Below are 26,542 nucleotides of genomic sequence, written 5' to 3' on the forward strand. Positions count from 1 at the left end.
AAATAATTGGAGAGAGTGTAATTTTGCAAAGTAGAAATTGAACGGCAGCCCATATCACTTTGATGAGGCAGATTGATCATTGATGGAAAGTGCTGTCAAGTTTTAAAAGATCTCATAAAGGGTTCTGTGTGCTCATACTTCTACATTTAAGTAAGGTTAAAGACCTGCTTGTGTTTTTGTAATAATTATCTGGAAAATAACCTTCAATGATCAGCTTACTTGGATGCTTAGTAATGATTTTTAGCCAGAAAAAATCATCAACTGAGTTACTTCTGAGATTAATAAGAAATATCAAATTAAATATAACAAAATACACACTTATGTAAGTGTTTCTATAGGTATTATATTTTGTGGACCAAATTTTCTTGATAAGGGCTAATTGTCAGTTTATGTTTGTTTTGCATTGGTGACCATTCAGTTTGCAATGTAACTGTTCCTTTTGCTCTTCAGTCAGTTGACACAGTTTTGGTTGCTTATTTTTTATTTCCCATAAAGTATCTCTTACCCTCCCTCAGGATCCCCAAACAACTTCTGGAAATAAGCAACCTTTCCTTTTAATAAGGACTTTTACAATGTCTTTATCTAGTATAACAATAGTTGCCAACTCTCTCTCCACATGGAAGGTAACATTCCCCTAAAAGTTTGGGACAATTTCACATAATAATCCACCACAGAAATAGTAATTTCCTTACCATTCCTTTGTCAAACAGATGTGAACAAGGTCATTCTGCGTGTTCCTACATGTGAACAAGGTCATTCTGTGTGTTCCTACATGTGAACAAGGTCATTCTGTGTGTTCCTACATGTGAACAAGGTCATTCTGCGTGTTCCTACATGTGAACAAGGTCATACTGTGTGTTCCTACATGTGAACAAGGTCATTCTGTGTGTTCCTACATGTGAACAAGGTCATTCTGTGTGTTCCTACATGTGAACAAGGTCATTCTGCATGTTCCTACATGTGAACAAGGTCATACTGTGTGTTCCTACATGTGAACAAGGTCATTCTGTGTGTTCCTACATGTGAACAAGGTCATTCTGTGTGTTCCTACATGTGAAGGTCATTCTGTGTGTTCCTACATGTGAACAAGGTCATTCTGCGTGTTCCTACAGGTGAACAAGGTCATTCTGTGTGTTCCAACATGCCCCTTCCCCCATCAAATCAAAGTAATCAGAAAAACTGTTACAGTTCTAGGAAGTTGAATCTATTTAGCACATCCAACTGCACTTGCTTACAGAATTCCAGCTGGATTTCCACTGACCTTTGAAGATTGGTACAGCTCTCCATACTGTCACTGGTCCAAGACTGGCGTACTGCCCGAAAGCCAGCTCCATATACACCAGGGGAATTCCACAGAATATCAACATAATGATATACGGAATGAAGAAAGCACCTGCAATGAAATTCAAATGTAATGGTTATCTTAGCTAAATGACCCCCAGAAAAAGTATGCTTTAAGTTGGATATGACCAAGTTACATGTGCCACTCAGAGATTTTCCAATCATCTTGTAATGTTAATGGTTTGTGTTGGAAGAAAGCTCTGGTCAGATTTTATACTGTATTTTAGTCTATGTATCAAAAATATAAGGTAATGTTTTAAAACATTGTATCTTGACTGTCAAAGTTTTATTCTTCTAGAAATCCAAGATATTTTCTTTTATATAATATATCATACCCTTATGAAATAGTTTTTACATAATTTCATAAAAAGAAAGTCCATTAATTTGACTTGTAAAAAGTGAACTGTTCAATTTGACTGTAAAAAAGATTGTTGACACAATAAAGTCTCACTATGATATCGCATGCTTTGTGTTGTATGTTGTAAACCTAACTATGACATACATCACTCATATGTTTTCAGTGAAATGGAATTTTAATTGATGCATATTTCAGTAGCTTATAGCTGTAGGGTATAACAGCATTTGTTGAAAACTGTTCACTGGGATTTCAGGACAAATAATCATCTGTTGAATCTGAATGCAAACTGTTGTCCTTGACCTTTGGCCTTGGACAATAGATTGTGCCCAGGTCCATCAGATCTTCTCTTGCCCTCAACCACAGTAACAACTGTAAAATGTTAACCAACATAGTGCCCAGGCAATTTAGTTCTGTACATACCTCCTCCATTCCTAAAAACAAGATATGGAAACCTCCAGACATTTCCTAATCCAACCACATAACCCAGACAGGACAGGACAAAGTCCATCCGACTGCTCCAGTTGACCCGGTGAGTACTCTCTTCCTCATCATCACTGTCTCCATTGTCAACTGTCATCAGATCATTCAAATAACCACCACTCATCTCTGGATCATCATTTGGATCAACCTGGATGACAAAAAAACCTTTCTATTCCACTGGCATACAATATTGTCACATACAAAATGACCTATATTCCAGAATCATCTTTAATTTCATTGAACTAATAAACATCGCACTTAATCCTCCTCAAGTGCATAAAAAATGTAGATTAATCTGTTCATTCTGCGCCTCACAAAAACTGCTGGTACAAAGCATCAGAATCATTCATTTTAAAATCCGTATTGAATTACACCGCTATACAACCCTTCAGTTTATAAATGATTACAGACGTAAATGATACAAAGTGACCTCTTAAACCTCCTGCAATAAGTACAAAGGCATTTTTTATTCTTGTTTGCTTAAGCATCCCCCTCAATGAATAAAATTAAAGTAAACCTCATCAAACAATGAGCTAGATGAAAATCAAAACAAAACATTCACCGATCCTGATTAAAATTCCTAACAGGAATAACCCATTACTAAATATCTTTCTCATTATATTGTATTGTAATGTACCAGTTTCTGTTTAACTTTTGTCAACAAAATTAACTATGTTAATCCTGGACATTGGTTATTAATTATTAACACAGCAATTTCACGTTCCAGGAACTGATAAATTTCAATATGATTTATTCTGCCTATGCAGGATTAACACACTTCCTGTAAGTTATAGGCGAGCTGTATGAATTAATACGGTCATTTCTCCATCGGTACTGTTTTGATTTAAATATAGATTGTAATCAAATTTCATTCGTGAGAACTTCATTTGGCATGAATTTGCAAGCTTGTTTCAATTAAGCTTTGATTTTCATGACAATTTTTGCTCTAGTGTGGATGAATAAACTAAATGTTGTCTCACTTGTAATCTAATAAGGTATAATCACTTCAATCTAGATAAATAGCAATTAAGGCATGAATATACAGCAAACCTCCAGGGCCAATGAATTTTTTTTTGGTTAAAACAACACTTTGTTACATGTATATCCAATTTTCCTTATTTTCCTCTCATCAAAGAAAAAAACATCACTTCACTATAAGCATGAATTCATTATCAGCAGGTTTGTTATAATCGTGTTTTACTGTAATTGACCTACAGTTACGGTATCATCTAATGTAGTGTTAAATCATTCATTCGTCTCAAAGTGATTTTCGGTCTTGCTCCAAATACCAAGGTATCTATCTTCTAATAGAGAAGAATTGATTTGTTTATAGAAGCCCTGAAACAACTTATGTGAAAAATTCAATATGGCAAAGGTGAAATAATTTGCTCATTTAATGGTGAAATTTGGGAGTATTGGGGCAAGATTTTTATTGGCATCATGACAACCCAGATTGTAATGAGTAACCTATACAGTATATGCAAATGAAAGTGTTATTTTTCAACAAAGTAAAAAAGAGCTCCTCCTTTTTAAATAAATAAATAAAATCATCAATTATTAAATTACCATTACAGCTAGCAAATTATAAGTTACAAATACTGATTTCACATATTCATCTAGAAAGGCATACAACGTTGGACAAGGCACACAAATTTTGACAAAAAGACAAGAATTCAATGTATCGCGTACAGTTGGCCATCTTCACCTTAAGTAGAGTGGTTTCGGATCTAGCGGTAACTGTGGTTGGTTCAATCAAGCCATTTAATAATTCAATTACTACCAGCTTCCCAAGTCAAATCCAAGCTAATTAGAAGCCCCTTTTATTGCTAATTGAAAATTAATTAAAATACTTCTGCAGGCTGTGTAAATTCAGCCCAAAATAAGTACTTTGATAATCAATTTCATAATTGTACAGTTTTTTATTCTTTCAATCAGTGTCTAATCATTTGAAACTAATAAGTTTTGTTTAATTATTTTATTCGCTTTTTAAAGGTTCATTACATCAATCATTTCATATTATATGTTTTGTAATTGGCAATTTTATTACATACACTGAAGTAAAGGAATAACTATGATTTCTTTTCACATTTCCTTGATTTGCATGATTGGGCTTATTATGCAGCATGGCAAAAAACAGCAATGTGTATTGTTGCTTTTAATATAAGGAGACAAGGATTTATCAAATATGCCATGAAAATATACTCTGTTCATTATGACAAGGGCTCTAATGTCCACATAAAAAAAAATTGTGAATGACAGGCATGTGTTTATGACATCTTCCCATATTCCCTCAACGGTTTGGGGTTAGAATTGGTCCTCAGTACCCCTTGCTTAACGTAAGAGCTGACTAAATGGGGCAGTCCTTCAGACGAGACCACAAAAACTGAGGCCTCGTGTCACAGTAGTTGTGACATGATCAAGATCCCTCCCTGCTCAAAGGCTATCAGTGTCGAGCACTGCAGGCCTATCTTTTGCAGCCCTTCACCGGCAATGGTGACGTCTCCATATGAGTAAAAGATTCTCGAGCAGGACGTTAAACAATATACAACAAAAAACTATCATCCGAGATATGATGATTTTAGAAACATGCAGTGACAGTTAAAAAATTAAATTCAAATGCAAAAGATATCAAGATATTAGATACTTCATCTAAAAACAAAGGGAGATTTTTCTTGCCTAGCTGTATGTACATACAGTGAGTTTGAAACTGCATTACAAATTATTGTTAATAAATAGACACAAATTTTCTTGTCTATATAAAATCTGGTATTTAGTTTCAGGGCAATTCTTCTCTATAATGTCCCTTGTTATAATATGCCACCCCTGCGTATTCCCCTAAAAATTCAAAATCCTGTTTCATTGCAATTCAAAACCCCCAGTATTACACTATCCCATGCATGCCGTCATCCTCCGATGTAGCATAGGTACCATGTGGTCAATATGATCACCCTAAATAATTATCACAATAATGTTACCTCATGAGAAGATTTCGCCAAAAGTGCTTATGAAATTATCTGCTTAGTTTTCCAGGTAACAATTCTTTTTAGTAAATAATCACTTACATATATATTCACTTGTATATATAATTTGAGTTAAAATCTACTCGTGTCGTTGAATTAAAGCATGGAAAACTCACTGAAATCAAGCAGGACATGTTATCTTGAGTATCAAAAAAAAAATGGTAATAAAGCCAATCGAAAGGGTCCCAACAAAAAATTACAAATCAATTAACAGAACTTTAGAAAATTAACCGAGGTACAAATGTTTGCATTATAAAGGGGGGAAGATAACATTATAATACAGATTAATAGAAATTGCAATTCATAAAATGGTTATGTTTTTTGCATGATCATATGGACAAATGAGCACCACTACTCAACACTGGTGGATTTATATTTACAACCGTCATATACTGAATCTACAGTTAAACTACCATCATAACGTTTCTCTGTGATTAAAACAAAAACGAAAAACCCAACTTACTCCACCTATGTTTGGATATCAAATTCCATATCCCCAGCATACGGAAGTAGAATTTTCCGGGCATCATTACTTTAATGCCACTTACTGTTGGCCAGAAGTTGTTAAAATCACTGTGCTTCATAACTAGCTTAGAAATAGCATCGTGTACAAATATTAAGCACAATGTTGCTAGCAAACGCCTCCTAGTTCATTTCACTTACGGATCATTGATGCAATGTTATTGTCGTACAGATTACAAAATGTCACACAATTTTATTGATAATCTGAGCAGCTAAATGACGGTCCAAAGAGATGTTGTCTAGGTTATTTAGATGAAAATGTAATCATAAAATATATTGGACTCAATTTAGTTCAATATAATTTTTATTCAATGTTAATAAAAGTGAAGAATGATCAATGCTATTTGTAATTCTTGATCCACTCAAATAATAAGAGTCAACTTCTCTGGGACCATTCTAATTTCAAATAAAGGAATAGTAACAAAATGGGGTATATATGATCCATTTGAATACATCACTCAGTCTTCAAAATTCCACTCTTTCATGTATTTCAATTCACAGCCGAGAGATCAAGAGTTAAATGGATGTAATACTATATTCACAAAACATTTTAAAAGCTAAATTCTCTCTGTTTAACAAAATAAGTCTTGTCGCAGGGAATACACATGTGAAATATGAAAGCCCACCAACAAACCATTGAAAAAGTTATGGCCATACAAGCTAGGTTAAATTTTTTCAAAAGTTGGTCTAACCCCCAGGTCAAGGTTATGAGGTCAAAAAATGTCATAAAGAAAAGGTATATTTTTTCAAAAGTAGGTCAAACTCCAAGGTGAAGGTCACAAGGTCAAACATTTTGATACGAAAAGAAATGTCTTGTCACAAGGAATACACATTTGAAATATGAAAACCATATCACAATCCATTCAAAAGAAATGACCAAGGTTCAAGTTTTTGTGGACAAACAGGTAGATGGACAAGACAGAACACTTTATGCCCGAATCTCTGATTACAAGCAGAAAAACAATAGGCTTCATTCTCTCATCATTGGAAAAAGGACTGAATTAAGTTTGATGATCCTATAAGTAACTGATTTTAGGTGTGGAAAGAGCTGCACCATCCCTAATACAACCCATCTAAGAATGGCATAAAAAATATTCTGGCCCTTAAAGCCTTTGTAGCTATATAGTCCAGGGGTTATGAATTGTGAAATCTTGACTTCTTCATAGGATATATTTTACTGTACTAGTAACTGATCTTTCTTCAAACTCATTCTCTGTATCTCTCTCTATATATTCGACAACAAGTAGTTTCCCAATAATCACAGTACTTAATTATAGTAATAGGCATATTCATTTACAGACAGATGGGCAGACTGCAGTGGGCATTGGCAGACAGACAGACAAACAGAGAGAAAACCACCAAGTCCCCTATGATTTCAAATGGAGTTTGCAACTCAGACTGTATACCTTAATATAGAATGGCTTTGGAATGGTCAAAATTCTGGGCATATAGCCACTTGATGTTCCAGCTACTTGACTGGTTGCTTGATTTGACTATAGTACATAGTAAAATGGTGATTAACTTAAAGCTATCTCATCAATATGCAAGGGGGTGTCAATTATTCTCATCTACTTTCTATGCACCCATTGAACAACAAAGATATATACTTCCAAAAATTTCAAATAAATATTCTGAAGAGAGAACTTCCAACTATTGTTGTAGTACTAGTTAAGTCTTAACACAAAATGTTTTCAAAATAGATTTAATAGGTCAAGCCTCTTAGGCTTAATGCTGTCTAGCATATAAATGGTATCTATAATGCTTTCTATCATCATTTCTGCAAAAAAAAGTTAAATGACATCTTATCACATTAGCAGTCTCAGCATTATAGAGTACATGTACTTCTGTTTAAAACTGACTAGAGAATGTTTTGACAAAAGAGAACTCCATGGATCCCTTAGGGTCAGCATCTTCCTCTTTAAAGCATGCATTAAATATACAAATGTACTAACTTTCCCAGCATTTAAAATGTCTAAAAAGATAATTCACATTTCCCCCCCTTAATTTTGTAGCTATAATATTACTGTCTCACCTGCAAAAATTAGATCATGTACTGCTTGAAGAAACCGAAGAGTTGTCAATAGAACAGTCACTTTCACAATCTCTTTCCCAATTCATGAACGAGTTATAACTGACTATCACATTTTAGGTTTCTTTGGTGCTTGAGTGGGGGATAAACAGTTATACATGGGTGCAAGGAGACAATAGCCATGCTGGGATTAGAACTGCTGGCCCTTTGTATATCATTCTAAACAGTAGTCAATTATACATTATAAAATAACCCCCAGTCATCCTGTCACAATTCCCATGGACTAAGATAATACCCAGTGTAACGTTAACACATATTACATGTTGGTTCCAGGGACTGAGTTCTCAATGAGCGTTAAGTCCGTCACTTACATAACACTGACCTTTCTCAAAAGCATACAAGGTAAATTCAAAGCATATACAAAATGATCATATATATATATATTTCACTGCATGATCATCAGATGAAATCCCTGTTGTAATTATTCACCTAGAATAGAAGAACACTTCTTCGGTTTTATTTCAAATTCTGATTCTCTATAATTCCATCCCACTATAGGAGCTAAATCATGCATGATAACCCATTTATTCATTTTAAAAGGATTTTCTCGATGAATGTAGTTAATGGACATCAATTTATTCCTATTGAAATGTTTTGTACTCTTTAAATTCCCTTTACACGCTTCATTTATTGTTAAAGTAAATATTGATAACATTTAAAAACTGTATACGAAAAATCTCACAAACCAAATATTTGTCAATTAAAATAACAAGATGCAAAATAATTTGCACAGAACACAAAACAGTTTGTCGTATGGTTTCAAAAGATCTTAAATATTTAATGTACTTTTGAATCATTAGATTATATCTTAATGTGAATATTCTTATGAATAAATAGGTGTCAAACAAATTGAATATCACAAAATGTTGTTTTGATATATAAAGCCCCGTAGAATATAAGTGATTTAACATCAGCTCGAGTTTCCACCTCTTACCTTTGTGTTATATAACTTACTGATGTAAAAATTTAAGCAGCATCAATAGATTCCTTGTAATCAGCAAGAACTGTAGTATTATTTACATTATGTGTTAGATAACAGAGGGGCGTCGCTTCGAGTTAGGTCGAGAGGGGAGTCTCCTCATCGAGTTAGGTAGAGAAGGGAGTCGCCCCATCGAGTTAGGTAGAGAGGGGGAGTCACCCCATCGAGTTAAGTAGAGAGGGGAGTTGCCTCATCGAGTTAGGTAGGGAGGGGAGTCTCCTCATCGAGTTAGGTCGAGAGGGGAGTCGCCTCACTGAGTTAGGTAGAGGGGAGTTACCTCATCGAGTTAGGTAGAGGGGGGTCCGCCTCAACAAGTTAGGTCGAGAGGGGAGTCGCTTCATCAGGTTAGGTAGAGAGAGGAGTCGCCTCATCCAGTTAGGTAGAGAGGGGGGTCCGTCTCATCGAGTTAGGTCAAGAGGGAAGTCGCCTCATCAAGTTAGGTTGAGAGGGGAGTCGCCTCATCGAGTTAGGTAGTCGCCCCATCCACCCAAAGTCCCTCTAGCAGGAGAATTACTGTAAACTAGCTATACACATGTCCCTTTACATCTAAATGAAAGCTATTTTCATTTTATTCTATGAAAGACCCATAATGGTTTTGATGATTAGAAGTGTCACATATGTTTATATATATATATATATATACACACACACAGTTGCAAAAACCTTTGATACTGAAAAGCAGTGCTAGATGTAAGACTTATTCATACTCTTTAGTAATGTTCAATATCTTTTTCTGTTCCTCCATAACAAAGTTTTATTTCGCCTGGTCAAATATTCCGAACTTTTCAAATTTAAAAATTAAAAAAATAATCTTCTGATCAAACAAGAGGTACTGTGAGCAATGCTCACTAAGAATACCCCCCGCTTACCCCAATCTCCCAAAGGGTGTTGGTAATGGGTATAAACTACCTCTTTTCTGAGTGTAAAAAACAAATGGCATGACAAACCGAACCATATTGCTACTTCGATGTCCAGTGCGCGTGACCTTTGACCTTTTGACCCCAAAATCGATAGGGAACATCTTCATCCCATGGGTAGTCCATATGTATGATATGGTGACTGTAGGTGGAAAGGATAACGCTTTAGAGCCCGGAAACCATATTGCTACTTCGATGTCCAGTGCGCTTGACCTTTGATCTTTTGACCCCAAAATCAATAGGAAACATCTTCATCCCATGGGTAGTCCATATGTATGATATGGTGACTGCAGGTGGAAAGGATAATGCTTTAGAGCCCGAAAACCATATTGCTACTTCGATGTCCAGTGCGCGTGACCTTTGACCTTTTGACCCCAAAATCGATAGGGAACATCTTCATCCCATGGGTAGTCCATATGTATGATATGGTGACTGTAGGTGGAAAGGATAATGCTTTAGAGCCCGGAAACCATATTGCTACTTCGATGTCCAGTGCGCGTGACCTTTGACCTTTTGACCCCAAAATCGATAGGGAACATCTTCATCCCATGGGTAGTCCATATGTATGATATGGTGACTGTAGGTGGAAAGGATAACGCTTTAGAGCCCGGAAACCATATTGCTACTTCGATGTCCAGTGCGCGTGACCTTTGACCTTTTGACCCCAAAATCGATAGGGAACATCTTCATCCCATGGGTAGTCCATATGTATGATATGGTGACTGTAGGTGGAAAGGATAATGCTTTAGAGCCCGGAAACCATATTGCTACTTCGATGTCCAGTGCGCGTGACCTTTGACCTTTTGACCCCAAAATCGATAGGGAACATCTTCATCCCATGGGTAGTCCATATGTATGATATGGTGACTGTAGGTGGAAAGGATAACGCTTTAGAGCCCGGAAACCATATTGCTACTTCGATGTCCAGTGCGCTTGACCTTTGACCTTTTGACCCCAAAATCGATAGGGAACATCTTCATCCCATGGGTAGTCCATATGTATGATATGGTGACGGTAGGTGGAAAGGATAATGCTTTAGAGTCCGGAAACCATTGCGTCTACAGACGGACGGACGGACAGACAGACGGACAACCCGATTCCAGTATACCCCCCCCCGCAACTTGTTGCGGGGGGTATAATTAACAACTGGTTATGGCCATGCAAGGTTAAAGTTTTTGTGGACAAACAGACAGAGAGACTAAAAGCTATACGAATCTCCAATTATGCGGGCATGTACATGTGAATCGAGATCTATTCAATAAAACCAACAATTACCATTGAACAACCTTACGATTATGTTATCTGATCAGTACGCTGAACATCGTATTATAAAATACCTACTGGTAATCATAATGAAGTCATTATAGACCATTTCCAGACAAAGTAAAAGTGTCCCATAATTCAACCCTTGTTTTTATACAACACTGTCGTTTTTTATGGATTCCAAGTGCCCTTCCTAGATAACTATACTTCTAATTAGAAAGATTACTGCAATATCAATATACAAACACATCTGATTTGTAATTAAATCAGAGAAGATCAACTTCTAATTACACAATGTTCACTGTTATGGGCTCGCTATTTTTATAAACAATGAATTTCAAAAATTTGTTTTGGAATGTGAAACTTGTCGCTACTAAATCCTTGAAGGGTCATCAACGTTTGATATATGGCACAGAGGAAAGATCGTAGAGTAACAGTAAGCATCATATATCACTCTAAAAATCATTTATTATTCATCATACCTTAGAATAAATAGCAAGATATTGAAGGGAAAATTATTAAAATTGTTTTCATGCTAATTACGACATGTATATTATCAAAACTAATTAAATACCAATTAATGCAACCCGACAACTCTACCCCCCCCCCTCCTCCCTCCCAAAAATCAGTCAGACACTTTCTTCCATTTCAATATATATGTTCTGATGAACAAATCAAATAAACATTGGGACTTTCTCATCTATCTCTTATTTTATTAATCAATTTAAAATTTGTTGTTTTTTAAAGAATATTATTGTCATTGAATGGACTGTACCATATAGGCACAATTCATGGAAAGAAATGAAATCATTGAAATAAACCATATCTGAATTATTTATTAAAGTGCATGTGAATGTTTTTTCCCAAAGATCTTTGATCACACATGAGTTTAAGAACTTGAATTATAGCTAAACTACGATGTAGAAACATTTGAAACCTTAAGTGACACATTGAATAATAGTGCTAAATTTGCTGGAAAAGGTTTACACTTTAATGATGGGAATCAATATCATCATTAACATCAATATATTCATAAGATTTTCACAGCCAGTAAAATTCACATCTGGTAAGCTTTACAATATCCAAATTCTACGATCGCACTTTCAAAAAATATTCTGAACATTCAGTCAAAGAAAATTAAGTGAACAAAATTAATCTGCAGGACTCGGGGAGGCTTACTAAAAGAAAACTTACCTCACAGATAATCAGTTAAGATTTCATTTAGTCACAATTCAAACTCGGGTAAGACAACCCATGGAAATTTCTGAAAAAAGGAGTTTTTCATGACTGCTACTAACCCAAGATTTATTCTGATACTGATTAATATGAAACATAGCAGGTACTTTAACACTGAACTGTAGAAATTTAAATCAATACAGGAGAAAATTCACCAGTATCTTATATCACAGGTAGGTTTTCATTTTATAATCCCTGGTGTTGATCTGTGTAGCAGAAAAAGCAGGGCTCTTCATTCCTTGACATACAATAAGAAAATCAACTGTTTGGTAGCTACAAATAAATCTTTATAAAGAGGTCTTTGACCATGCAAATAATGGACTCCTCAAAATGAAAGAATTAGTTTACATTATATAGCCATGATATTTCTCTAGGTTTCAAATTCCTGAATAATAATAAAGGACCGTGTAATGATAACAGCCTTTCCGAGCTTCCATAAAACTCATTTGATTTTTTTTTTTTAAGGTTTTTAAGAAGGCTTTTTATTTTTATAATTTCATAGAGATCATGTTTCGCATAATCTGTCCGATATTTACGGTCAGTTGGAGTACATAGCATCAGAAGTGATGCAATATTTCTCATATTTACTCAAATTGAGTTATAATGTAAATTTTTGTGAACGTTTTTTTTTTAAATTTTTTTTTTTTTATAGAAAACATGAAGACTAGTGTAATTGGACAAAGAAAGTTTTAATTTCTATTACATATTGTATTGGAAACAAAATTTTTTGGTACAAAGTTGATCCATTCGTGTTCTCAAGGTTTCTTGGAGAAAAACTGCAAAAATAACCATTTTATGTAAAAATAAAATAGTAGTAACCCATCATGTTTACAATGTCATAAATGGGATTTTGAGAATAACAACCAAGCTGCATCAGGATTTTTACTCATTTTGGTCAACAAACAGAGACGCTATCGTTTATAGACCTTCTCATATAGTCCTTTACCTAAAAACAAAATATCAGTTGGGCTAATTTATCCATTCTCATATTTACAAGAAGCACTAAATCAGGATTAAGCTATGAAGTGCAACAGCTCCAACTGCACCAAATCTTAAATATGCTAAAATAAGTAATCATACAGTATTTTATCATTATTACCAAGAGTAAATTTTGTATTGTGATGGTAAGCATCACAAAAGGGCGTCAATGTATGAATACAAGGACACACAAAGGCACACACACGTTGAGACTGATCACTAGAGGGCTCCTGCCTGTAGGCAATTTAGGTAGACTATTTAGATCAATATAAATGAAATAATCATTTACATTAGCTTGGTGTTGCATAACAGAGTCTAAATTACAAAGTTCATTTTTATATCAATACCAATATTTCATGGAAGAGGAAGTAGATCAGATTTAGGTATCAAACGATTTTCAACTGCTTCAACAGAGATTGGCACACTGTAAGTTGACATTAGTATCAGGTTAATAAAATGTATCAAACATTTAGTCTTAAGTGGGTTTTTTTTTTACCCATGAATTATCAAATGTTTGATTTATATATAAATTCTGTGAACTAACGAAAATTTACAACCCCTGATACATTAAGTATCTAACTTTTAAAATTCTCCAATAAATGAACTCAGTTTAACAATCTGCAATATCCATGAAAATTGAAACCCATGAAATTTGCACATCTTCAATACCCATACACATACAACCGACCTTGCAATTTGTGAAAGTATGTGTAAACAGACAAACCACATAACAACCTATTTAATAGTTTTCAACAAGGAATTCATAAAACGCAGCGAAGATCAAATCAATATGTGACAAGAGGCTTATGGGCCACATCACTTACCTGAGTTTGCATTTTTTAATGCAAAACATTGAATTCAAATTATGGCACCACCCTGACAAAGGTGTCACGTAATATGAAACTTGAATCTACACTACATGAAGATGCTTAAATATTTGATTTCACAGATGTAAAATTTTAACCTCTTCTTGAGAATAAATTTGAATCTACACTACATTACAAAGCTTGCATTTGAATTTGATGCATATCATCCTTGCAGTTCTAGATAGGATTTTAAAAAATCTTTCCAACACATATTTTCTTCCAATTTTTACTTTTTTAATAATCTCTCCCCTTGTCAATTTTCATGTTTTCAACTTCTTTTAAAGAACCACAGGTCTAATTTAAACCTGCCACAAAGCATCATTTTGTATAGGGAATTAAAAGTTTATTCAGATGAAGAGTCATTCCCCTTAGGCAGAAAACAGATGCTATGTAGCTCGTTTCTGTAACGATGTTATACTGTGTCATGTCACAAGCTACACGGACTTTCTGAGTTGTTTTTTAAACAAGCAACTTACGTCAATGAATCTTCCCAATTTTAATGAAAATCAATATTTTCTTTTATTTAATACATGGACACGTGAACATCTTTTTTTTTATTTGGTCTTTAATCACTTCTTTGATGATTTAACCCCCCAGAGAATAATTCATATCCAATCCATCACGAGAGTTAATATGCTTTAAAAAAAAACTGCTCACTACTTCCACTTTAGTAGCATAACAACTCGTTGAATTGGAATACAAGGAACAAATCAATACATTTATTGCAATTATAAGTTCTTTACCTGAGCTTGTATCAGATTGGTAAGGTTTGGGATATAAAGATTAGCAGTCAGGATAGCTAAGGCATTCTCAGGTTTGTGGTTATCAGGTGTACATATTACATAATCCGGCAAGTCATTTCCTGGTTCCTGATTGGCTAGCTGGCCGGGTCCCCAGCTTGATGATGTTGTAAGAGAAGATTTGAATCTCTGTAAATAAACATCAATTGTTGTCTACAAGACTGAAAATTTTCATTCCTATGTAAATACATTACTGATGATCTATTGAGCTTATTCATGTAACTTCCCATATCCAAACATGTTCTTCACGTCATTAAATAGCTATTCAATGCGTTAAATGCTATCAGGGAATAACCTTATGTCATTCAATCAGGGCTTTTTGTTACAATATCGTCTGGTATGTTAAAAGGTCTATTGATTTCAACTTAAAACTTATGTACCTGAAATTCTGTTCAGCTAAAACAAGTGTTATACAATAAAAGTGTAGATTAATGCATAGAGAGTACCATATACACTGCCCACTTATAAATTAGTATAAACTCACCAAAATATAAGTTACTTGAACATAAAAAAGGGGTTACATCATAGATACAGATGTTTCAATGAAAAATACATAACTCTTGCATATAAATTAGATGACATTTAAGCTTTTAACTATTTATCATTGGGTCTTTTTTTTTTTTTTTTTTTTTTTTTGTTTATTAAAATACTTGATTTTTCTGAATTTTTTAATTCTCCTAGAAAAAAAAAGGAGAGAGAGAGAGAGAGAGAGAGAGAGAGAGAGTTCAAGAGAGAGAGAGAGAGTTCAAACCTAAACTTCACACCATTTCAAACAAATTAAGGGGGGGGGGGTGTGTGTGTGTGTGTGTTAGAGAGAATCACATCACAAAAATATTTAACCCTTGGCATATGTGTGTTCAATTATTCTGATCATAATCCATCCTTGTGCAAACATGAGCTAATTTCTCCCAGTTAGGCCAATTCAACTTATTTGATAGATTATTATCCCCGCCCGCCCCGAATTTTTTTATTTTGCGAAACTTGTGATTACCGGAATATTTTCAAGTCCAACTCCGGTATTTACACTTCTTGTTTACATTTCCGGTATAGGAACGTGAAAAGCCACGTGAAGAAAATAGATCTATATGGTTTTCTTAATTTCTCGCGTTCTTACAGACGTAAATCTTGAAGAAGTTATAGGTATATTTCTGTTATATCCTTAAATTAAAGCTTAACCTGGAATTAGTGTATGAAAATAGCATAGATTGATATCCATCTGCCATTAAATGATGCAGCTCGATCTGTTGAAAAAAAAAATGTCTTTAATATTTTTCTCAGAAAATGAATTAAACAAGAGGTACTGTGAGCAATGCTCACTAAGAATACCCCCCGCTTACCCCAATCTCCCAAAGGGTGTTGGTAATAGGTATAAACTACCTCTTTTCTGAGTGTAAAAAACAAATGGCATGACAAACCGAACCATATTGCTACTTCGATGTCCAGTGCGCGTGACCTTTGACCTTTTGACCCCAAAATCGATAGGGAACATCCTCATCCCATGGGTAGTCCATATGTATGATATGGTGACTGCAGGTGGAAAGGATAAGGCTTTAGAGCCCGGAAACCATATTGCTACTTCGATGTCCAGTGCGCGTGACCTTTGACCTTTTGACCCCAAAATCGATAGGGAACATCTTCATCCCATGGGTAGTCCATATGTATGATATGGTGACTGTAGGTGGAAAGGATAACGCTTTGGAGCCCGGAAACCATATTGCTACTTCGATGTCCAGTGCGCTTGACCTTTGACCTTTTGACCCCAAAATCGATAGGGAACATCTTCATCCCATGGGTAGTCCATATGTATGATATGGTGACGGTAGGTAGAAAGGATAACGCTTTAGAGCCCGGAAACCATATTGCTTCTTCGATGTCCAGTGCGCTTGACCTTTGACCTTTTGACCCCAAAATCGATAGGGAACATCTTCATCCCATGGGTAGTCCATATGTATGATATGGTGACGGTAGGTGGAAAGGATAATGCTTTAGAGTCCGGAAACCATTGCGTCTACAGACGGACGGACAACCCGATTCCAGTATACCCCCCCCACAACTTGTTGCGGGGGGTATAAAAATAAAATCCTCCCACCCGACCCATACTTCTTGCTGACCCTGGATGATAATCTACTAATTAAGTTGAATTGGCCTTATCAAAGTGTGGTTCAGACAAATATTTCTCCTGTGATGTTTTTAATTATTTGTAAAATATTAATTAAATTAGAGAGCAAACACAAATAAAAAAGTATTCAGAAAAGGATCTGGAGACAATTTATAAAATTTTCTTAATATGATATCCTTCACCTTGATTTTGGATAATGATACACAGTCCAGTCAATCTTTGTGCAAAACATGAGCTAAATGTTCAGGAGTGAATAGTATTGTGAATAGCATACATGGTGGTGAATCACATGACTATGGCATAGTCTATTACCCAGAAAAATGGCAACAAAAGTAAACACCAGGGAAAGTAGCACCTTTATCAATAATGAATTATCACATATCTTATATTAACATTTGAAGGATTTTCTCCAGAACAAATACATACTAAAATGGTAGTTCTACGTGCAATAGAAAGCAGAGAACATTGACAGTTTTTTGTTTTCAGTCAAAAACTTTCCAACCACCAAAACAGATGGGCAGAAAATGGATGGACATGTAAAACTAATGTACTCCCCAAATTTTGTTTGCAGGGGTGGGTTATAATATACCAATTATTTAGATCATTATTTGGATGAGATCTACATCATAGTCTTGCCAGTACTATATGTTTACATCTCCAAAATTGTGATCCTCATGAATGTGCTGCAGTTGTGAACAATGCACATATGAATTTTGATAAAAATAGCACATCTATTTCAATGAAAGAAGAATGTAAATGTAAAATATATAAATTTCATTTTTGAAAGTACACGAAAGTATGAACTGCACGCTTCATGAAGTGTGAACGTGTGGAATGAAGCATCACAGTTCATACCCTCATGTGTTTTCAAACAATAAAATTTTTCATAAATATGTAAAATCCACATAATGAAGCATCTAAACTTTTAGTTTACTGTGAGCTGTTATTACTGTCAGATCTTGTAAACAAAATGAATTTGAAGCAGAAATCTCCCACGGGGTGCTGCTTCCAGCAAGAGGTGTTTTTAAACCTATCCGTAATATGGCTCTATAGCAACATATTCATAAATAGCCAAGCACAGTAAATTGAGCTATTGTGTTGTCAGATCACACCTGTGTGAAGCCAGGGGTATCCATTTCTGTGTATGCAGTAATCAATTTTTGCTTGTCTCTTTTCCATGACAAGCCACAAAATTACATTGTGACCTTCAACAACATTAAACTTATTTAGGAGATATAAATAACTGGAGTTTATGATAATTCATTTCATCATCAGAAACCAGAATGAAAAAAACATTTTTCAATTTTGAAAACACACGCTTCATGCCTTCATGTTGTGAGAGTGTGCTTCATGAAGTAATACTGGTGAAAAGCATCGCAGTTCAGTATACCCTCAGGTATTTTCAGAAATAAAAACTTAATTTCTTATATATTATATATTTTGCCATGAACAGATACAAGGCATATCACTTATCTAAGAATTCAGAAAACATCCACCTTAAATATGATTGAAGCACAAGTGTTTGTATATATTGTTAAAAATTCTTCAGAGGAAGATTGAGTTGTCTCGACACCAACACCACTCAAAATACACATCATCCTGTTTTAATTGTCAGAGTTTGTAATCTGATTCGCTCTTTATAACAGGCCCAACACGCACCATAAATTGGTCATTTTCACTAAAACATTGCAACTATTTTCTGTTTTTTCATGGTCAGATAACTTTAAGACTCTTCAAACTGTTGACCTTAATTTTGAACACATGTATTAAGATAAGCTTCCAATCCCGTTGATTTCCAACATAAAATGAAACATTTGCCCTAGATATTACTGCTTTTTATGATGAACCATACCTTATTCATTTCTTCCTGCATGATGACAAACTAATTTAAAAATTCGTGAATTGCATTTACAGTGTCACCTTAAGGATAGTGCCATCACATTATCATTAAAAGAAAAGCTCACTTGAGCCTCCACCTCAATTGAGCTGTTGAAAAGTTTAAATACAACGAGTTTTAAGTGCTGATCATCAGTTAATATCAAATCAATTCACTGGCGTTTCTGGTCTAAAGCCATCCGATTCCAACTGTGTTACTCATGTAAAAAAAATTTCACACAAGTCATATGTGATTTGATGAATATGGGAGTTTTCTCCTCCACCAACACATCAACAGGGGCAAACTTTATTTGTGTATGATAAATGTACCAGGGTTTGACATTTACTTTTTTGAGCACTAGACCAGTCGGGCTACTTAAAATGATTTTTGCTAGACCTCAGACCTTACATCCACTAGCCCCGACCAACTTTCCAGAAATTGATAGTTTCTCCGTATTTAAATGTACTTAATTTAAATGACAAACATTAAGTTTGCATGAACTCAAAAAAGAGCTTTAGTCTTGTCATTCAATTTAATGCTTTCATTTTCAAACACATTTTCTGTTTCTTTAAATTCTACCCGGCATGGAAATTCTCTAGTCCATTTAAAATAAAATTACCTCAACCGTTTTTATAAATCTCTATTTCAGAAGCCCTGCTTTGTTTCTTCCCAACCTTTTACTTTTTTTTCTCTTGGGACATCTTTCCTTGAGGACGAGAAGTATTTGAATATAGACATTCCTGCACATATGTCAACATATTAATATGATTGATTGATTGAATATTGTTTTACGTCCCTGTCCAGAATATTTCACTCATATGGAGACGTCACCACTGCCGGTGAAGGGCTGCAAAATTTAGGCCTAAGCTCGGCACTTATGGCCATTGAGCAGGGAAGGATCTTTATCGTGCCACACCTGCTGTGACATGGGACATCGGTTTTTGCGGTCTCATCCGAAAGACCACCCCCATTTAGTCGCCTCTTACGACAAGCAAGGGGTACTGAGGACCTATTCTAACCCAGATCTCCATGGGATATTTATTAATATGATAAATACTTTCTTACATTTGATTCAAATAAGCTGGGTTTTTAAAAAAAAAAAAAAAAAAAAAAACATCTAAAACATAACTTCACACACATTAACATCGAGTAGATATCGTAAAACATCACTTAATTCCGACCACGACTTATTCATTAGAACTAAAAATAGAGATTGTGTCATCATGCGGTTCAAAATTGCTCACAAACTCTAGTTATTCTTTTTTAGTTAAGAATAAAATATCTTAAAAGTAAAGTTTATTTTTTCAACACGACCAGTTGGACTATAAGTAAATCGACATTTTACCCGACCAGACCTATCATTTAGTAAACTCAGTCGGTCGGATATGTCTTTGTGTCAAACCCTGTGTACACATGATCTTGTACTTATTTCTTCTACTTTTTATCAAATTTGAAATGAATTCCTCATCAAAGGACATATCGCATGTTTCTAAAATATACAAAATTAATATATGCATTTTGTCTTTCTTATACTTATAGTAATTCTAATAGTCAGTTCATCGAAATATTGTGATTATTACCCACAATATGGATTTAAATCTAAACCCCAATTTCAAAATGTCTCGATAGTTTGTTAGGTAGTCACATGGTACAGTGATGTCACATCCGCCCTTCTTCTATCAACTGATAGTGAAAGTAGTGCGAGATATTTTTAAAAACTCAACTTTTAGGGGTCTAATTTATTTACCATGACAAATTTCCCGAGTCTTATATGTTTTAGCCACCAGTGCATACAAATAGCGACGTAAATACCCATATATAGCAAGGAAAACATGTATAATAACGGCAATATTGCGAGTAAATAATGTTTAGATGGGTCGCCGTCTACACACCATTTGGTAATGCTATTCCTTTATATACATCTGTAATTGGCATTGTTTTTCTAAAATAAACAATGCAATTATTTATTTTTGGATTAGACAAATTATGGTATGTTAAATCGTTGACAACTTGGCCTAGCTACTGTCACAGGTGGATTTCGAAAAACAGATCTATTCAATAAAAATAATCAAATTAAAAGTGGAAATCACAATACTTTATTTCAATAAAGCTTATTATTTTTTTAAAATTATGATCTGCATGTCATTAGGAAGAGGGAGCACGGCGTTATATACTGACGCACTTGATGTTACGAGTTCATTAAAAACAAAAAAGAGGCATAATTTTATAATTAAATTTAAAGTTAAGAAATACAATATCTTATTATATAATATAATTGAAAGTTCAATTATTTTGTATCTTTCAAATTTTTGTCAATCTACCAATTGGTAGAAACTGGGAGCACAAGATATATATTAATTGTTACAATGTGAAGGTCAGTTGATCCGAGTGTGTATTGAATTTAAAGACAGAACAGAATGTATATATGCTGTAGGCTTAGCAGTGCTAAGCTTCAATATATCCATTTTCTCGCAGTTTATCTGGGTCTCTGTCCAAGCAGTTTTTGAAATAGTACACGCACAAAGGTGACTGCAAGGTTGTTTATTTTAAGGTGAAGTCCTTGCTCCAACAAAAAATTACTCGTGTCTTTTTTCTCACACCTTCCATTTAAAAATTGAAACAAACAAGATTGTTTGTGAAACATAAATGCCCTCCGATAATGGCCATTTCCAAAGATGGCCAAGGTCACAAGGGCAAATATCTTGGTACCAGTAGAAAGATCTTGTCAAAAGAAATGCTCATGTATAATATAAAAGCTCTAATATTTACCATTTAGAAGTTATGACCAATGTAAAAAAAAAATTAAAAGTTAAATGTCAAGGTCAAAAGGTTTAATACCAACGGAAAGGTCTTGTCACAAGAAACAAAAAGTAGGTCAAACTCCAAGGTCAAGGTGTCAAAAATGTTGGTACTCACGGAATGGTCTTGTCACAAGGAATACTCATGTGAAATATCAAAGCTCTATCACTTCCTGTTCAAAAGTTATTAGCAAGGTTAAAGTTTTCAAAATGCAGGTCAAACTCCAAGGTCAAGGTCACGGAGTCAAAAAATGTTGGTGCCCACGGAAAAGTCTTGTCACAAGGAATACTCATGTGAAATATCAAAGCTCTATCATTTACTGTTCAAAAGTTATTAGCAAGGTTAAAGTTTTCAAAAAGTAGGTCAAACTCCAAGGTCAAGGTCACGGGGTCAAAAATGTTGGTACCCACGGAAAGGTCTTGTCACAAGGAATACTCATGTGAAATATCAAAGCTCTATCATGTACTGTTCAAAAGTTATTAGCAAGGCTAAAGTTTTCAAAAAGTAGGTCAAACTCCAAGGTCAAGGGGTCAAAAATGTTGGTACCCACGGAATGGTCTTGTCACAAGGAATACTCATGTGAAATATCAAAGCTCTATCACTTGCTGTTCAAAAGTTATTAGCAAGGTTAAAGTTTCAGACAGAATGACAGAATTACAGATTTACAGAATGACAGAGAGGACAAAAACAATATGCCCCCCCCCCCCGATCTTCGATCTCGGGGGCATAAAAACTCAATCTAAATCCTTTCTACCGACAACTAATACACCCTTAAATGGCATAAAACACTTTAATGCAATGTTATTTAAATTACAAACTGTCAACGTGATAATTGGTTTTTTGTCGATTAAATCTAATCTGTTTATGAAATGCCTAACAGATGTTTTCAAACCCAAGGGTGCATATGACGTCTGCACGCATAATGGTGTGTAAAATAGCGAAAGTAAACATGCACATCGCAAGATTTGAATTTCATTGCTTTCAAACTCAAAAACTACCCAATATGTTTCATTAAAAAACACATTTAAAGTAGTTTTTGGCATGAAAAATCTTAATTTTGCTGGAAAAATAAAAAAAGTTTAGAAATATGCATTGTGACTTTAAGAACTGCTAGTAAAAAGTATTATCACTTATATTACACCTTGTTCATGTTGCCAAAGCATGTCAGAATCCACATGCTTGTACTTTCAGTACTTTGATTGTGTTGTACTTTTTTGACACCTTGAACTAATGAGCTCAAAAAGGTGAATTCCCATGTAATAGTCAGTTGAGCTAACATAAGGCGACTTGGCCACAGAGTTTACCTTAGGCACCTTGCTCCTAATGAGATTAAGATTTATAAGTTTAGGACACTAAGAGATTGAATCTTTAAACCCACTTGGACATGGTCTGGCTCCAGTGTCATGAAGACAATTTCTTATCAATTTGACTAAACCCCCTATTGTGGCTCCATCTTGGCCCCAGGGGTCATGGTTTGCATACATGTGATCTCCCAGATATCTGGCATATTAGGATCCTTAAAGAAACATTCTGCTGGAGAACTGATTCCACCAATTTACTGATGGTGACGATCACAGGGGAGGGAGAATGAATGAAAAGGCAATCATAAAACCCCATTATATGTAAAAGACCATTTAAAAAACTTTACGTTTCAATTTTTATTGTGATATTTTACAGGTTTATATTTTATGGATTTACAACACTAATAAAAAGTAGTAAAATTTAGCAGTAGCAGCACATATCATTAAATAAGATTTCTTAAAATGAGCATTAAAACTGACACTACTCGTGACTATATCCTTACTTGTTTTAGACTGCCTTTTTTCCTCCATAAACACCATACAAAATACACAATAACAGGCAGAAGAGGAAGAAGTGTTATCATTAGTCCGATGGAGTGGGATGATGCTGGAAACTCATAAGTTCTGTACCACAGAGGCTGGTCACAGACGACTGACAAAATAATCAACGTCTGTAAAATACAAACATAATATTCAGTTCCCTTACTGTATATCTGATTCACAACTATTTTGCAAGACTTTATTTCTGAAATATCATCTTGTCAGGTTTTTTATAAGCAAGATGTAATTTTTGCAACATTCACTTTGATGAACACTACATGTTGAAGAACCCTCTTTCTGTGTGAAGGTAACTGAAAATTCACACAAATATAACATTGTCACTATAACAAGATATTTACAGAATTCCAGCCACTACAATATCTTTTTGTGTTAAAAAAAACCTAGCTATCACATGACCTTGTACTTAACACAAAGGTTGAATTAGCTAACAGCATGAAATGTCTTAATATCAACAAGAGGTCCATGGGAAGAGTCACCTTGGCCCTCCCATTATTCAGCTGTTGTGATTTTTAAAAGATTTTTTTCAATCTTTAATCATATGAAATTTTTTACCCCATATTGTCATCCCAACCTAGCCCTAAAGGGTCATGATATAATTCACACAACATAGAGATGTCTTAACACCAATATGACCAATATAATATTACCTTGCTGTTCTGGAGAAGGTCAAGGTCACAATGTCATATATCATGGTATGGAATGCAAGGTCTTGCCATAAAACAAAAATATACATACAAAATATGAAAGCTCTACCTTAAATACTTCATGGTTTTTTTTAAAAAGTAGGTCACATTCAAAGGTCAAACACATGGTATCACAAGATTTGCCATAAAGAATCTATTTTAAAAAATATGAAGGCCCTGTCTTAAATAGTTAAGGAGACATTGAATGGGTTATGTTTTCTTAAAAGTAGGTCAATCTCCAAGGTCAAGGTCAAAATATCATCAAAGATTATGGTATCAAATGAAAGGTCTTCCCATTAGAAATTTATATACAAAATATGAAAGACCTACCTTAAATAGTTCAGGATATACTGAATAGGTCAGGTTCTTTTAAAAAGTAGATCAAACTCCAAGGTCGAGGTCACAAGATGAAACACAATGGTATCACATGAAAGGCCTTGCCATAAACAATCTATATACAAAATATAAAAGCCCTACCTTAAATAGTTAAGGAGATATTTAATAGGTTATGCTTTTATTTAAGTAAGCCATACTTCAAGGTCAAGATGATAAGGTCAAACATCATTAATGAAATACACGGCATTCCTATAGGGAATCTAAATGCATATCATGAAAACCATACCGCAAATAGTTCAGGAAATACGAAATATTTTCTTAAAATTATTGTGGTCCCAACCTATCCCCAAAGGCCATGATTTTAACAAACTTAATCTGCACTAAGTCAGGAAGCTGCCATGTAAATTTGAACTTGTCTGTCCCAGTGGTTCATGAGAAGGAGGAGTTTTAAAGATTTGTTCCTATATATTCGCATGTTAAACTTTGATTCCTATTATTTTTCTGGCCCAGTGGTTTTTGAGAAGATTTTTAAATTACCCCACCCTATCTTTGCATTTTCGTGATTATCTCCCCTTCAAAGGGGTCATGGCCCTTCAGTTGAACAAACTTAAATCCCTTCCACCAATGAATGATGTGTACCAAGTTTGATTAAAATTCTGGAGAAGATGAAAATGTGAAAAGTTTAGGACGACAACGACAGAAAACAAAGTTTGATCACAAAAGCTCACTTCAGCTCAGGTGAGCTAAAAACTACATAAATGATGTAATAGCCATTCCAAAATTCAACTTAAGCAACAGCCATTGCAATAGATTTATAATATATCATAAAATTTCAAAAGCAAATTTTTGAGAAATTGTAGAGAACTACCAGCAATTAAAATAGCTTTGAAAGTTAAGCTAGAATGATATAAATGCTTTTCTGAACACTTGCGCACTTTATATTGCCACAAACAAAAAAATATATAATATAAATCATGATTTCAAATGAATGATCTTGCAGATTGACAAAATCAAAAAATGTTTTTAATACATATGCCAAAATTTCCTTTCTGTGTCATTCTTATTCAGTGTGTTGAATTCAATTTCAGAAATTAAACAAAGTCTTTCACTTTCTTTGCTGTCATTATCTTTATGGGGATTATAAGCAATCTGGCATTTGCAACTGCTCTTGCAGTCAGCAGACAATCAATGAATTACCAAAGCCCTAGCTCACTTCAGCCCAGCATCAAGGTGGATAACTTACAGTATCACTCTTACATTTGCATTGTCACTTTCAGAAAATAATAAATTTGAAAATTGATATGGATCAACTTTAAATATAGAATGTCCCTAATGATAGTAAAAAATATGGGTTCAAATAAGGCCAATTCAACTTAATTAGTAGATTATCATCCAGGGTCATCAAAAAGTATGGGGCGGGTGGGAGGATTTTATTTTTTAATTTTTATTTTCTGAGAAAAATATTAAAGAAAAACGATTTTTTTTCAACAGATGTGCATCATTTAATGCCAGGTGAAAATCAGTCTAATAGTATGCTATTTTCACAGACAAATTCCAGGTTAAGCTTTAATTTAAAAAAGAAATACCTAACTTCTTCAAGATTTATGCCTGTAAGAATGCGAGAACTTAAGAAAACCATATAGTTCTATTTTCTATACGTGGATATACCGGAAATGTAAACAAGAAGTGTAAATACCGGAGTCGGACATGAAAATATTCTGGAAATTGCAAGTTTCGCCAAAAAAAAAATTCAGGGTGGGCCAATTTTTGAGGGGCGGTCGGGGATGATAATCTATCAAATTAAGTTGAATTGGCCTAATCTACTAGTCAGGGGCAACCACAATACTCAAATTCATCTCTCAAGATACTGAGCAGACATTTCAAAATAACCATGCATTCATTTAAGTCATGACCTTTGACATTGTAACTTGAAAACAAATGGGAGTCATCTACCTTGTAGGGGTACCAGTGTACAAAGTTTAATGTCTGTCAAGCATACGGTTCTCAAAATAATGAGC

The 26,542-nt window shown here is 34.5% G+C and overlaps 1 protein-coding gene across 5 annotated transcripts in view; it reads right to left on the minus strand.

Annotated features, from left to right (window-relative positions):
* The window catches only part of LOC125680508 (uncharacterized), a 112,000-nt gene that overhangs the window by 21,460 nt on the left and 63,998 nt on the right, over window positions 1–26,542 (minus strand). For all 5 annotated transcript variants that reach the window (XM_048920174.2, XM_048920171.2, XM_048920172.2 and 2 more), the window contains 4 exons: window positions 23,448–23,615; window positions 14,793–14,978; window positions 2,120–2,327; window positions 1,262–1,393 (listed from right to left, as the gene is read on the minus strand). In XM_048920174.2, the coding sequence (XP_048776131.2) occupies window positions 1,262–1,393; window positions 2,120–2,327; window positions 14,793–14,978; window positions 23,448–23,615 (694 nt within the window). The remainder of the gene's footprint in view (window positions 1–1,261; window positions 1,394–2,119; window positions 2,328–14,792; window positions 14,979–23,447; window positions 23,616–26,542) is intronic.

This window comes from Ostrea edulis, chromosome 2 (assembly GCF_947568905.1).
Source record: "Ostrea edulis chromosome 2, xbOstEdul1.1, whole genome shotgun sequence".
Classification (NCBI taxonomy): domain Eukaryota; kingdom Metazoa; phylum Mollusca; class Bivalvia; order Ostreida; family Ostreidae; genus Ostrea; species Ostrea edulis.